The 15,340-nt window shown below is 40.5% G+C and overlaps 1 protein-coding gene across 4 annotated transcripts in view; it reads right to left on the bottom strand.

Moving 5' to 3' along the window:
• The window catches only part of LOC138733319 (uncharacterized), a 38,580-nt gene that overhangs the window by 10,596 nt on the left and 12,644 nt on the right, over positions 1-15,340 (bottom strand). For 2 of the 4 annotated variants that reach the window (XM_069880409.1, XM_069880411.1), the window contains exons 5-8: positions 14,063-14,230; positions 13,145-13,246; positions 6,439-6,549; positions 4,871-5,049 (exon numbers count right to left, since the gene is read on the bottom strand). In XM_069880409.1, the coding sequence (XP_069736510.1) occupies positions 4,871-5,049; positions 6,439-6,549; positions 13,145-13,246; positions 14,063-14,230 (560 nt within the window). The remainder of the gene's footprint in view (positions 1-4,870; positions 5,050-6,438; positions 6,550-13,144; positions 13,247-14,062; positions 14,231-15,340) is intronic. The other 2 variants (XM_069880410.1, XM_069880412.1) reach the window with 2 other exon arrangements.

Here is a 15,340-nt window from a genome sequence, read left to right as displayed (position 1 = left end):
ACACATGGGGAACTGGAGTTCCATGCCCAATTAGAAAGCTATGATATCATAGGAATAATTGAAACATGGTGGGACAACTCATATGACTGGAGGATTCTGATGGATGGCTATAGGTTGTTTCATAAAGACAGGCAGGAAGAAGAGGTGAGGGAGTTGTTCTCTATGTTAAGGTGAACTTTGAATATATAGAATTCAGCTATGGTGATCTTGGAAGTCCGATTGAATGCCTCTTGGTCAAAAATCAGAGGGGTCATCTCCAAGGGAGATCTTACACTATGCATCTGCTACTGCCCCCCAGACCACGATGACAAAGTCAATGAAGCAATATTTGACTCACTTAAGCAAGCTTTGGGTCAACAAAACCTGGTTCTTATAGGTGACTTTAACTACCCAGACATTTGCTGGAAGAACAACACAGCAGTTCACATGCCATTCAATGAAAGTTCCTGGAATGTGTAGACGATTCCTTCCTCATACAAACATTACATGTGCCAACCAGGAATGGGCACTGCTGGACTTGCTACTCACAGACCAAGGAAACCTGCTTTGTAATATCTCAGATGGTGATAGCCTTGGCTACAGTGATCACAATATTGTGGAGTTTGAAATACTGCTGAGCATGCTGTACAGAGGTTTTAGATCAAGGTTTTACATTTTAGAAGAGCAGACTTCTGCTTGCTTAGGGCTCGGTTGGAAGCAATCCCATGGTAAGCTTCCATGGAGCATGAAGAAGCTAGTGAGTGCTGGGATTTTTTCAAGAACACTCTCCTAGGTAAACAAGACTAATTTATCCCCTCTAAAGGCAAAGGAAGGAGGTGGAGCAAGAGACACCCTTGGCTCAACTGCAAGCTTCTGGGTCTATTCAGAATCAAAAGGGAAATGTACCAGAGATGGAAAAGCAGAATATTACTCCTTGAGAATTACAAGGTCATAAACAGGGTATGCAGATATGCAACTGGGAAAGCAAAAGCTCAGCTTGAACTGCAATTGGACAGAGATGTTGAAAACTTCAAGAAAGGGCTCTTCAGTTACGTTAACAACAAGTAGTAACAGGAGAATATTGGCCCACTGTTAAACAGGAGAGGTGAACGAGTTTCCAACAATGCTGTAAGAGCAGAGGTCCTCAATACCTTCTCCACCTCTCTTTTTACCAGCACTGTTCGGCCCCAGGTCATGGGAATAAATGTCCAGGTCTGACACAGACCCTCCATCAGTGAACGAAGAGTTAATGTGTGCATTATTACAGGAGCTTGATCTGTACAAATCAATGAGCCCAGATGCCACCCATGCGAGAGTGTTGAGAGAGCTGGTTGATGTTGCACGGCCACTCTTCATAATCTTTGTGAGGCTGTGGAGAGCCAGGGACACCCACGAACACGGCAAGAAGGCTAGTGTCATCTCCCATCCACAAGAAAGGCTCTAAGGAGGACCTGGCTAATTATAGACCCATCAGTCTCACTTCAGTCCCTGGGAAAATTACAGAGCAAATAATCTTAGTGACTGTCACAAGTCAGCTGAAGCACATGACAGGGAAAAGCCAACATGGATTCACTAAGGGAAGATTGTGCTTAACAAACTTTATGTCTTCTATGTCAAAGTGAACCAATCAGTTGATGTGGACTGAATGGTGGGCATTGTTTACCAGGACTCCTCCAAAGCTTTTGACACGATTCCTCACAGTCTCCTCCTAGAGAAATTGAAGTGCTACAGCGTAGACAAGTGGTATGTGAGGAATTGGCTGACAGGCCATAACCAGAGTGTGGTGGTAAACAGTTCTTTCACAGATCGGCACGCAGTAACAAGCAGTGTCCCACAGGGACTGATATTGGGCCTGATGCTGTTTAATGTCTTCATAAATGAACGGGATGCTGGAATCAAGAACATCCTCATGAAGTTTGCAGCTGATACCAAATTAGGAGGGGAGGTTGACACTCCAGAGGAAAGAGCTACCCTCTAGGAAGACACACAGGAAGAGTGGGCTAGTAGGAACCTTATGAAGTTCAATGGAGATAAGTGTAAGGTCTTGTACTTGGGAATATAGAAATCTGGTGTGCAGCTTGGACTGTATTCTACCTGGCTAGAGAGCAGCTCTGTGGAGAAGGACCTGAGGGTCTTGGTGGACAACAGACTCAATGTGAGTGAACAGTTAACTGCAGCAGCAAAGAAGGCTAACAGGGTGCTAGAGTGCATCAAAAAAGCCTTCACCAGAAGAGATAAAAAGTCTAGTGCTTGTCAGGCTGCGCTTGGAGTGCTGTGTTCAGTTGTGGTCCCTGCTATATCAAAAATATGTGGAGAGGCTGCAGAAGATCCAAAGAAGGGCCACTGAGATGATCAGAGGACTAGGAAACCTACCATATGAAGTAACACTGAAGAGAACTGGTTTTGTTCAGTCTTGAGAGGAGAAGGCTTAGGGGAGACCTTATTACCATGTACCAGCACATAAAGGGTGTCTACCAAGAGGATGGAGGCTCCCTTTTACAAGGATTCACGTGGAAAAGACAAGGGGTAATAGATATATGTTTCTTCTGGGGAATCTGATTGGATTCCAGAAGAAAATATTTCACCATGAGAACAGTTATACATTGGAATAATCTCCCCAGGGAAGTGCTAGATTTCTCTACACTGGACACTTCTAAGGCTCAACTTGACAGGTTGGTGTCAGGACATCTCATTTAAACTATATATCACCTAGAAGGTTGGATGAGATAATCCCTGATGTCCCTTTCAACCTGGCATTCTATGACTCTATGATATTTTGTGTTGACTTTGCTGTCACCTTACTGTGTTGAGCAGCAAATGCCAGTTTTAGAGGAGGAAACACTGCTATTTGTAAAGAAAGTATCAGTGCGTGAATATGCTGATGGGTTTTCATCTTTCCCTGAAAAAAAATATGTAAGTTCAAGCACCAGAAACTTGATTGCTTATACTTGCCTCAGGTTAGGACCTAAGTGTATGCCATTGTTTATCATCGCCTTAAAATGTCCAGACAGCTTTTCTCTAGGAAAGACGCTAGGCAAAATAGGAAACAGCATATTTGAGAAGATCCAGTGATCTCAACAATGGGGGATCAGAACTATAGCATGTAGAACAGCACTACAATGCTGCTAAGTGTAGGCAAAAGTACCACTACACTTCCACTGATCTCAGCAATTTAGACAAAACAAGGTTCTAACCTGATGTGCCAAATATTTCTGCTATGAAGTGACAAACATAGCTATGTCCAATGAGTAAAAGATGTGTTTTATTTACATACACAGATTATAGAGTCAAGGTCAGAGGGAAAACAAAATGACCTCTCTATGAGGGAAAACAAAATGACCTTGTATGCAAAGTAACTGAATCTGTTGCAACAGGTTGTTTAATCAATATGTGATTGGATACAGACGAGTGTAACAGAGCAACAATTACATGGATGAGTCCATATGTAATAAGCTCTAGAAACGTTGATCTCTTTTTTTAATATAGGCAGGGAAAAGAAAGCTCAGGATGGATAATTTCTGCTTCTAAACAGCAGTGACAGAGAAATGTAGCTTTCTGTGTTTGTTCATATGGACTAAAGCAGAACATGAAACACCCTTTCCTTTCTCCCTGACAAAATATTATATACACCAATTTAGGCACAAATAAAAGGCCTGGTTGTCCTCTTACATAGGTGAAAATCAGGCATGACCATGCTGATGTCACTGGAATTGCACCAGTGTAAGCTGCTTTTCTCAACATCAGAACGGAGACCTGAAAATTGATGACTCCAGATAGTTTGTTGGATCCTGACATGCAGATTATCGTGAAGTACTTTTGTTTCCCTGAATTATTCTTGCCTTCAACAAACTGTTTCAAACAACATCTTATATTCACTAAGTGGAACAATTTTGCATCTTGAGTGAGGCAAGGCATGGTATATGATATTACATAAATGCTAAGCTAAACTATTATTTGGACATTATTTGGACATTATTTGTAATTCTGTTAGAAAAGAAATTGGGATGAGCAGCATCTGTATGCATTGTTCTTCTTTTGTCCTTACAGAAATCATACCAAAATTAAGAAATTCCAATGAATCTAATTCACTTCCCTCTTACTTAGTTTGGGCAGGTCCTTGCTCGCATGATGGAGAATGAAGCACTGGACAATACTACTCTGAAGAAATTGAACCTTTCCAATAACTCTCTATTGCTTGATATCACACACACAAAACAAATATATCCTACACATCTAAAACTACTTTATCTTTTCCAAAGCCTGTCCAGAGCCTATTCAATTCACAGACTTCTTGACGACCAGAAATAAGATTGAATATGAATCCACAAAATCCTGACAATGTCTATGTCTGTGACTAGGACATATGAAGGCAGAACGATGCAGCAAGCCTCCACTATACACCACATATAAAAAAATCTGTAGCACTAATGTTATTCTGTAAATATCACAAGTCAAGACAATGATCTATAAATTTGAGTACAATATTAGCATCATAGAATCATAAAATCGTTTGAGTTGGAAGGAACCTTAAAGATCACCTAATTCCAACCCCCCCTACCATGGGCAGGGACACCTCCCACAAGACCTAGCTGCCCAAGGCCCTGTCCAACCTGGCCTTGAACGCTTCCAGGGAGGAGGCATCCACAACTTCCCTAGGCAACATGTACCAGTTGCTCACCACCCTCATTGTGAAGAATTTCCTCCTGAAATCAAGTCTAAATCTTCTCCTTTCCAATTTAAAGCCATGCCCCCCAGTCCTGTCATGACATGCCTTTGTAAGAAGTCCCTCCCCAGCTTTGCTGTATGCCACCTTCAGATACTGCAAGGTTGTAGATCGCTATAGTTTGTAGTTCAGGACACAGATTATTTCCTCAGTAGCCTCCCTCCTTACCTTCTTGTGTTTGTAATAGTGTAGGTAGCCATCATGTTTCAGTACAAACCACCTCTTTCTCCAGCCCTTCAATATTGCTGACTGTGTTCGTTTGTGCAAATATCCTCGGCAGGTAGGTCTGGGGGTGTTAGGGTAACGGCTGATATCTGATCCCACCACCATAGTCAGGATATCAGGACCTAAAATATTACATGAAGTATGTGAAAACATAGGTCAAAAATATAATACACTCCACCTAAATGGTATGGAGCAGGAAGGCTGTATTCATAGAATCATAGAATTGTTTGGTTGGAAGAGACCTTTAAGATCATCAGGTCCAACTGTACCTGTCCACTACTAAATCATATCCCTGAGCACCTCATCTATCCATCTTTTAAAGACCTCCAGGGATGTTGTCTCAACCACCTCCCTTGGGCAGCCTGTTCCAGTGTCTGATAACCCTTTTGGTGAAGAAATTTTTCCTGATGTCTAATCTGAATGCCCCCTGGTGTGACTTGAGGCCATTTCCTTTCATCCCATAGCTTGTCACTTGGGAGAAGATAACAACAATCACCTCACTACATCTTCTTTTCAATTATCTGTAGACAGTGATAAAATCTGTCTCTCAGCTTCCTTTTTTTCCGGGCCAAACAGTCCCAGTTCCCTCAGCCACCTCTCATAAAGCTTGTTCTCCAGCCCCTTCACCAGCTTTGATGCCCTTCTCTGGACAAGCTCCAGCAACCCAATGTCCTTGTAGTGAGGGGCCTAAAACTGAACACAGTATTCGAGGTGCAGCCTCACCAATTCCAAGTGGCTAGATTTTATTGCGCAAATGGATGTACATAAATTAATAGTAATCGGGGATTTATCTGCTAAAAGACCCAACATACTCATAAATATAGCAGTGTGAGTGGCATCTCTATAATTAAAGAAATTCTGTGTGTCACATTAAATTTGTCATTTTCTTGTAAAAGCATTTTAATTTATTGGATTTCCAGTGAGTCCTTGTCAAATCCATATCTGGGGTAAATGAAAGAACTGCAGTAGATTAACTTTCAGCATGCAAACATGGGTGTCTTCGGGTTTTAGTCAAAAAATTCTAGGAAGAATATGCATGATTAATATCACTGACTCCTTGTTTAGGTGGTGTTGCAAAAGGATGTCTTATGAAATAATGTCTCTACTCTCCTGACTAGACTTCAAGTCTTGGTCACACAGATATAGCCACTGGGTGCACCGAACCAAGCTCTGAAGTCTCTTCCCAAGGAAGCATGAGGCATAAATAAGGCACTGGGATCTCTGCAGTCAGTTTCAGGACTTTCGTAGTTACTTTCTTCAAGGCAGGAGTGCCAAAAATGCTACTGTCAAATGTGCTCTTTGGAAAATAATTTGTACGTCCACTTTCTTCCATGTTCCTAGAAAGGTCTAGATAAAAGAGTGACAGGCTATACTACTATATTAAATATTAATGCATTAAACTGTTAATTAAAACTTCTGTTGCACCCATCACTCAGCTTGTCTGGACATATATGGAGCATTGTATTACAATCCTGACCCATCCATTTAATTTATTGTGATCTCAAATTTACCTTTCCTTGCCAAATTGGCAGCTTCTGAATGTGGCATGCTGGTGACATCAGTTCCATTGACTGCTATTAGAATATCCCCGACTTGAAGCCCTGCTTCTTCAGCTGCACTGTCTGGAACAAACAAAATCCATTTAATTTAGTTAGGTTATCAACCTTATCTATTTGATCAAGATTTTCTAGCATACAGGTATCTGTCCAGCCAGTCAGGATTATGCTTTGGCTCCTTTGTGACATCAGCTTGGAGGTGAAGCAAGTTTTTCTGGGCAACTTGTTAGTTGTCTGTAAATGAAAATTCAGGATTCAGGTACTGGTTTAACACTAGATAATCACTGGCAGCAGAGAAATTTCATTGAAAATGTCATTAGGACTTAAGTGTTTTAAGATACAAATAGGCATTTCAGTATTTGAGGGTTTTGGCCTAAATGGCAAAGAGCTGGTGTAATGTTCAGTAAAGCCAGCAGAAAAAAAACACCTATTATCATGGTGAGCTTTGGATTTAAGAACAAAAGATTACTTCCTGTGCTGATGTTTCTCTTGCTGGTTAACAGAATTTGGCTATAGTATTTTGTAGGAGAAAATAACATAGTAAATTAACAAATGGTCATTGAAGGAGGGACTGAATCAGATTTGTTATTATGCCAGTATTTTGTATATTTGTTAACTGTTGCAAAACACATGAACTCCTAATAAAACAAGGCTCAGACACATGCCAGTCAGGAATGGAGGCGACGTAATTAAGTGGTAAATATGCTCCATTCATAGGCATAAATAAACATTTACTTAAATCCTAGTTAAAAATTTCTTAGACATTTTTTTCTTTCTCATTTATAATTAAACATTTCTGATGTACTGTGAAAGAAATGGTTTTGGAGAATATTGTCCCATGTCTGTATTATTTAATGTATACTTAAAAAGATGTTGTACCCAGTCATGCAGTAAATTTGATCATTTGGTGTATTTCTTAGGATGCTTAGAAGTTGTATGGAAGAAATGAGTAAAAGCTTAATAATAAACAGGCATGAAAAAGTCATGTTTTGCCCACATGTGTTTTACAAAAAATTAGCAAAGGCCAGTACATTTGATTTGTGGTGGCCTTGAAAATCTCATACAAAACTTTATGATCATAAGTAGTCTTTAAAATATTAAAGTAACATCTCAGTATGTAACGAAAGAGGGATATAGGTAGAACTTTATACATCTATTTTAATAAAATAAGTAATATTTTGAGAAAACAGAATTTTACCACAAGTTTTTCTGTAAAAAAGAATACTTTTTGTTGTTACTGTTTCAAAACAATTGAAGGTTTAAACAAAGCATGCAAATAAACTTACGAGGAATGATATGTAATATGAGTAGCTGTTTTGCTATACTTAATTTTAATTAGTAGGTTACAACATTAATTTGGTAAGTATTAGGGCTGATGTATTCATGACCTATGATTTACTTGTACTTAGGTAAAAAATTTCCTACATTCTAGTTTGAAGGACTTCTTCTGGTGTAAGGACACTAAAGGAATTTTTATGTTTACAATTGGGAAATGATGTAAAACTTTCAATGTCTGAGAGAAGAAACATTTCTTTGCATAACATAACTTTGTATTAATAGGCAATGGAAGTCCCAGTAGTCTGACAATAACAACTAGTTGTCCAAGTTATTCAGAAAAATGGTGCCTGAGTCCAATAATTTCATTTTCTTAAAATAATCAGCAATGAATGATAACGATCATTATCCTTAGAGTCAAAAGTAATATTCCAATAAGATGAGCAGCAGGAGATTTTAATTTGAAATTACTGTCTGAGATTCACAGTAAATCACTTTTCACATATTATACTGTGAAGATTATCTAGTCTCAAGGACTGTAAAAATATATTCTGGGCTAAAATTTGGTAACTGTTGCAGGAAAGAGAACATGTAACATGGCCACCTCAGTTACAATTTAATCTTACTAAGTCCTTTGTATATTATTCTGTAGGTAGTTTTTCTAGACTTAAGTTATTGAAAAAGCTTCAATTGATAACGGAAATTCCTGATTGTACTCAAACATAATGCAGAATTATCTCTAGGATCTAGTGTCAAATCATGTTTATTTTCACACAGCTTATGGTAAAATATTAGGAGATCCCTTGATAAACAAAAGGCATAGCCAAATAGAAAGTAAAGCAACCCCTTGCAATATTTTTCCTTATTTTTTTGTACAGGTATGTCCTTTTTCTGAGTTTTTCTTCTGGACTGAAGGCTTTATTTTTAGTATTTAATAAGTAGGACATTTGTTCTGAGGCAACAAGTTAGAATGACCTTTAAAATGGAACAGCAGCACAATGGAAAAAGCATGATTGAGATATAAATCTATCTATGTCCAGATCTTAAGGGAATGCATGGGTTTCTAATACAAGTCTTAGAATTGTCAACTGTTAGTACAGTGTTGACTTTTTCAAATGTGTAGTTCTTTTTCTCTGCATATTGCTCCGTTGCTCAGACCCCTGACTTTTCTAATCATCCCAAGTGGAATTTAATGTTGACCCTATTTAGTAAGTTAACAGGCATTTTTTAAAATGATGGGTTCAGCTAATGGATTCCCAGGCCTCTGAATTCACAGGCTTTCCCTGTGTTAGAATGCTGGACCATGAAGATCACCTAGGCTAATTCCTCTGCAGTAACCAGGGACACCTTCAGCTAGATCAGGTTGCTCAGAGCCCCATCCAATCTGACCTTGAATGTTTCCAGGGATGGGTTATCCACCACCTCTCTGAGCAACCTGTTCCAGTGTTTTGCCACCTTCAGAAAAAAAAATAAATAAAATTTCTAGTATCTGGCCTAAACTTCTCCTCTTTAAAAACCACTACACCTTGTCCTATTTCTACCACTAAAAACTTGCCGCTCTCTTTCTTATAAGCCCCCTTTAAGTATTGAAAGGCCACCATAAGGTGTCCTTGGAGTCTTCTCTTCTCCAAGCTGAACAACCCCAACTCTCTCATCCTGTCTTCATAGAGGAAGTGTTCCAGGCCTTTGATCGTATTAGTGGCCCTCCTCTGGACCTGCTCCAACAGGTCTGTATCTTTCCTGTGCTGAGGACTCTAGAGCTGGATGCAGTGTCACAGGTGAGAGCAGAGGGGCAGAATAACCTCCCTCGACCTGCTGGCCATACTTCTTTTTATACAGCCCAGGATATGGTTGGCTTTCGGAGCTTCAAGAGCACATTGGCAACTCATGTCCAGCTTTTCATCTTACCAGGACTCCCAGGTCCTCCTCCACAAGGCTAAGCTCAATTTCTTCATCTGCCAACCTGTATTGATATGGAGGGTTGCCCTGATCCAGGTGCAGGACCTTGCACTCCACTTTGTTGAACCTCATGAGGTCTTCAGAAGCCCATTTGTCTTCAGCTTGTCAAGGTCCCTCTGGATGGCATCCCATCCCTCAGAGTTGTCAACCGCACCACTCATCTGCAAACCTGCTGAAGGTACACTCAGTCCCATTGTCTGTGTCATTATTGAAGATACTAAATAAAACTGATCCTGGGGCAGATCCCTGAGGGACACCGCTCATCGCTGACCTCCATCGGGACATCACCATGTGTGACCATCCAACCAATTTCTTGTCTCTGCTGAATAGGCCATCTATCAATTCCATATCTCTCTGATTTAGAGAAAATGATGTTGTGGTGGACCATGTCAAAGGCCTTAGAGAAGTCCAGGTAGATGACATTCATGCGTCTTCCCTTATCCACTGATGTAGTCACTCCCTCATAGAAGGCTCTAGGTCAGTGAGGTAGGATTTTGCCCTTGCTGAAGCCATGCTGGCTGTCTCAAATCATCTCACTGTCTTCTATGTGCCTTAGAATTGCTGCCAGGAGGATCTGTTCCATGACCTTGCAAGGCACAGAGGAGAGGCTGACAGGCTGGTAGTTTCCAGGGTCCTCCTTTCAATCCCTTTAAAAAATGTGTGCAATGTTACCCTTTATCCAGTCACTGGGGACTTCACCAGACTGGCATGATTTTTCAAACATCATGGAGAGTGGCCCTGGTAACAACATCAGCCAATTCCATCAGAATGCTCAGATGCACCTCATCCAGTTCACGGACTTATCTACATCCATGTTCCTCAGGTGGTGATGAACCTGATCCTCTCTTACAGCAGGAATAATTTTTCTCTCCCATTCCACATCTTGCAGCCCATCCCCTCAAGAGATGCGGGAAGAGAGGTTTCTAGTGACAACTGAGGCAAAAATTGTACTTCAAAAGGTACTTTAGCCTTCTCCTTGTCTGTTGTTGCCAGCTTGGCAGTTTCACTGACTGAGACAGCTACACTCTCTTTGACCTTTCTTTTCTGATTTACACAACAGTAGAAGCCCTTCTTGCTATTCTTTGCATCCCTTGCCAAGTTAAGCTCCACTTGTGCCTTGGCCTTCCTGACCCCAACCGTATACAACCGGGCTGTATCCCTATAATCTTCCCAGGATACCTGGCTGCTTCCATTTCCTTCTTGCCCTTTAGTATGAGCCACAGGTCATGACTTAGCCATGCCAGTTACTTGCCTTTCCTTCCAGACTTCTTGCACCTGGTGATGGTGAGTTCTTGTGCTCTGTGGAAAGCATCCTTAAAGATCTGCCAGCTCTGCTCTTTTCCCTTGTCCCCCAGGGCAGTTTCCCAGGGGTCCTATTGACTAACACCTTGAAGAGCTGGAATTTTGCTTTCCTGAAATTCAGGGTCCTGTCTTTACTCTTAGCTCGACTGATATCTCTCAGGACTGCAAACTCCACCAGTGTTTGATGGCCACATCCCAGGCAGCCTCCAACCTTGATGCTGCCTATTAGCTCACTTGCACTGGTGATCACCAGGTTAGTATTACACCTCCCTGGGTAGAGGTGTGTATTACCTGGCTTAAAAATTTGTCTTCAATGAATTCCAGGAGCCTCCTGGATTGCCTACAGGTTGCTGTGCTACTCTTCCAACAGATGTCCAGGTGGTTGAAGTCCCCCAGCAGAGTGAGAGCCCATGAGTGCAATGCCTCCTGAAGCTGGAACAAGAAGGCTTCATCTATTGCCTCCTCTTGATCAGGTGGCCTGTAGCCACTCCAGTCACTAGGTTCCCTTTGTGGCCTTGGTCTCTGCTTTTTAGCCATAGGCTTTCAACCTGTTCATGGCTATTCGCCAGAGACAGTTCTTCATACTCTATCCATTTCTTGATATAGAAGACACTCTTCCACCTCTCCTTCTTCAGCTGTCTCTTCTGAACAGACTGTAGTCATTCACAGCTCCACTCCAGTCATAGGATTCATCCCACCAAGCTTCAGTAATGGCAACCAGGTCATAGCTTTCCAGCAATGAAGTGGCTTCCAGCTCCTGTTTAGTTGCCCAGGCTGTGTGTGTTGGTATAGAGGCACTTCAGCTGGACTGTTGGCTGTGTAGCCTTCTTAGAGGAGCAGTTCTTTGTTTCTCTGAGATATTTTCCTGTTGATTCCCTGTTGACTAGTGCTATCTCAGCATCCCCTCTCTTTGAGTGTTCTGCAGTGCGCTGAGTGCCTTTCTGAGCAACAGGCTGAGGGCCCTCATTAGCACCCTGTCCTTTTTAACTTGACTTGTCCTCCCTCATCTTGTTGTGAGGGAGCCTGATATTTCCCCTGTCCCCCTTCCAATCTAGTTTAAAGGCCCCCTTCCCTTTTTGAGGCAGGTGAATCAAGTCTGAAGCTAGCAAGCCTGGCACTGTGAAGGCCTTCCTGTTGTGAAAAAAAAATAAAATAATTGTGGTGGTAGCAGCAGCCATGGAACCATATAGTAATAGACTGCACACAATTGTTTCTACCAATGTCACTGCCTACAACCGGAAAAATAACCTGTGCTCTTGGTTCCATAACAAACCCTCCCAAGGCCCTGAAGTCCCTTTTGACTGTCCTCAGACATGTTGCAGCTTTGTCATTACCCACATGGAAGAGCAGTAGTGGGTAGCAGACCAGGTGCCTCAACAAGCCAGGAAGTTTTCTAGTGATGTCATTACCAGGCCCCAGGGAGGCAGCAGATCTCACCATGAGGAAGGTCTGTCCGATTTATCGGTCCCTCTGTTCCCCTCAGAAGTGAGTTGGCTGTAACTATCACTTGTATTTTCTTCTGAATGGAGGTGGTGGTGATGCAGGGAGTAGGCATTTCTAACCTATTTTTAGATGCCTTGCTAGAGCGCACTCGCTAGCATTCCTGGTCTAGGGTGACATTTTTCTTTTTATCTGTCTCTGGTAGTAGAAATCTATCAGAATCTCTTGTACCTTCTTTTCTTTCTCTAATTCTACTATGTTCACCTGAGACTCAGAGAACAGTACAGCAAGCAGTACTCTAGATTTTAGGTAGTAGCAAATTGTCTCTGACTCCCCGTGTCTCATTCTGACTGCTGACACTGATGGAGCCAGCCATTAGCCAGACTCGTAAGCTGCCACTGCACAGAGAGCCAATGATTTCAGAGACCTTTCAGTAGTGACTCTCAAGATATTAAACAACTTACAGTACTAATTATGGAAATTATTTATGTGCATTCCCTATTGTATATCATTATAAACCAGGTGTTATTGTATTATGTATACTACATTATGGTACAACTATACAATACGGTATTATATATTATTTGATTATATGTTATTGTATTTATTATAGTATATTACTAAATATTATATATATTTTCATACATTTTCATAGGTGAAGTTAGCTAGTACAAGCACGACTTACTTGTGTCAACTTCAGTCACAAGGATAGGCTTTGAGAATTGTATCCTGAAACCCCAAGGGTAATTGCCAGTTCCTTTAGCGATCTTCACTGTTCTTTCACGAACTGAAAAAAAAGACATTCCTCATTCTGTACAACTCAAGTTCAATTTAACAAGCAGCATCCTGTTTTAAAACTTGTTGTCTATAGGCACTGAGAGTTACTGATTCTGCAAACGGCTGGGATGCTTTCAGTATCATTCCTAGCTGTTCGGTGTTGCTCCTCTGCCAGTGTGCAGCCACCCCAGGCCACATCTAATTGAATGTCATTCATGTTATGGTAAAGACAGGTAGCATCAATGATGTGTATTTTTATCAGCAGTTTAAGGCAAAGTGCCTGGACTTTGTAGTGAATAGGTAGAGAAGCATTCAGATATTCTGCTCTGCTGACGGGGTTCTGGGAGAGAAAAGGTCTCCTGCTTTCTATGTCAGTCCTCTAAGCTGCAAATACAAAATACACGCTAAATGTTCAAATGAGCTTAAATCTGTTTCTTCTATTTTCATTGTTTTTATATTTTAGAAGGTTTGTTTGTCCATAAGTAGATCTCTATGAATTTGCCATGCTTGAAGGATCTATGAAATCTCATTGTTTCTACCTTTATCAAGCAATGTGAGATGAGGTTTAATTATGACCTTTTAGCAGTATAATTTTTTTCAAGTAATTGTGATATTTTCAAGGCAGTGGCTAACTCAGAACTATTTACATTTTTTATTACCTATTTACATTTTTTATAATGTTTTAGCTGCTTGGGTTGTGCTTTTTCCTGTCTTCAGCATGGGTGTTCATCAGCTTTTCCAAAATATTGATCCCCTGGAATCCTCAGAGTTCCCCAAATAAATGTAGTTTTATGACATTTATTATATTTTGCTTTAGTCAACTTACTTGCCACAGGTCTAGGCCTTTTGCTGAGACATCTAGGACTATTATTTGGAGAGACATCATCTCCTCTGAAAACCCAGGAAGCAGAGTGAAAGTTTTCTGTATAAAAACCTCTGTCTTCATTTTCAGAATGTAGTCCCAGATCTACTGACCGAGCATCTTCTGAATTTACTGTAATGAGAATAAAACAAGTAAAAGTAATGACAGTGGGAAAAACGCATGAAGAATAACAGACCTCAGTCAATTAGCTGATTGATAATACTGAATGCTCTTGCATACTGTACTTGAATGCCAAGTGAAGTCTTTACTGCAAATGGTCAAAACAGGAGCTGTGCCTGGCTTTAGCCAATTGCTGAACTTCCTTATGTGACTCATTTGATTAGGAAACCAATGAGTTCAGTGCATATGGAATGACAATTGAGAAGCTGAAATATAACTGGCATGGCTCAGGTATCAATGACCATATTTGCTGTTTGCTTAAGATTAGCCCTTTCATATGTGGGTATATAGTTATATTAAAAAGGAAATGAGGAAAGAATGGGTATATATACATATTAGTACATAACATATGGCTTGTCCTAGGCTTTTGAATATGCATATGATGATACATATTTTATCATGAGAATTTTCATATTGTTATTTTATATCAATTTACATTCACAATGTCTTGCAGTGAGACCACTGAGTCAAACCGTGTTACCCAGATTGACATGGAGTGGGAAGAGAACTCTAATTCTCTGCTGAAGACAAAAACAGTAATGTTCAGTCTCACAAGGAGATAGGACAACAGGCAGTTAGCTGTGTGATGGAAGTTTGACTGTGAAAAAAATGTTTACGCCTCTCTATGAAGAAAAAAATTTATGACAACTTCCCAAGCAGACCAGGAGCTGGAGGTTCATACGTAAAACAGGGTGGTGAAAGGTATACAGAAGTATAAACCACTAGAGACTACTTAACACATGGATTCTTTCTACAGCTGCATTAAATCCAGCTGCATCATATCAGACAACTTGTACTGAAAGGAGCTCTGAGACGATTTACAGTTTTTTCAGTTTGCTTTTTTTTATCTTGTGTTTGGTGTGGCAGTTACGCAGAATGATTTTCAGTTTCAAACCAGGTAAGATAAAAATAACTTTAATTAGTTTTGTTTTCCCTTCTTATGCAGAAACTATGAGATGGCATGATTAACTACATAAAAAATGGCATGATTATCTCTACAAAAAACTACTAGTAAACAAATAAAGTTAAACAAACAAATAAATACTACTATGCTGACATGTT

This window comes from Phaenicophaeus curvirostris, chromosome Z (genome assembly GCF_032191515.1).
Source record: "Phaenicophaeus curvirostris isolate KB17595 chromosome Z, BPBGC_Pcur_1.0, whole genome shotgun sequence".
Classification (NCBI taxonomy): domain Eukaryota; kingdom Metazoa; phylum Chordata; class Aves; order Cuculiformes; family Cuculidae; genus Phaenicophaeus; species Phaenicophaeus curvirostris.
The sequence above is the reverse complement of the archived record's forward strand: the minus strand, read 5'-3'. Positions and strand labels throughout refer to the sequence as shown.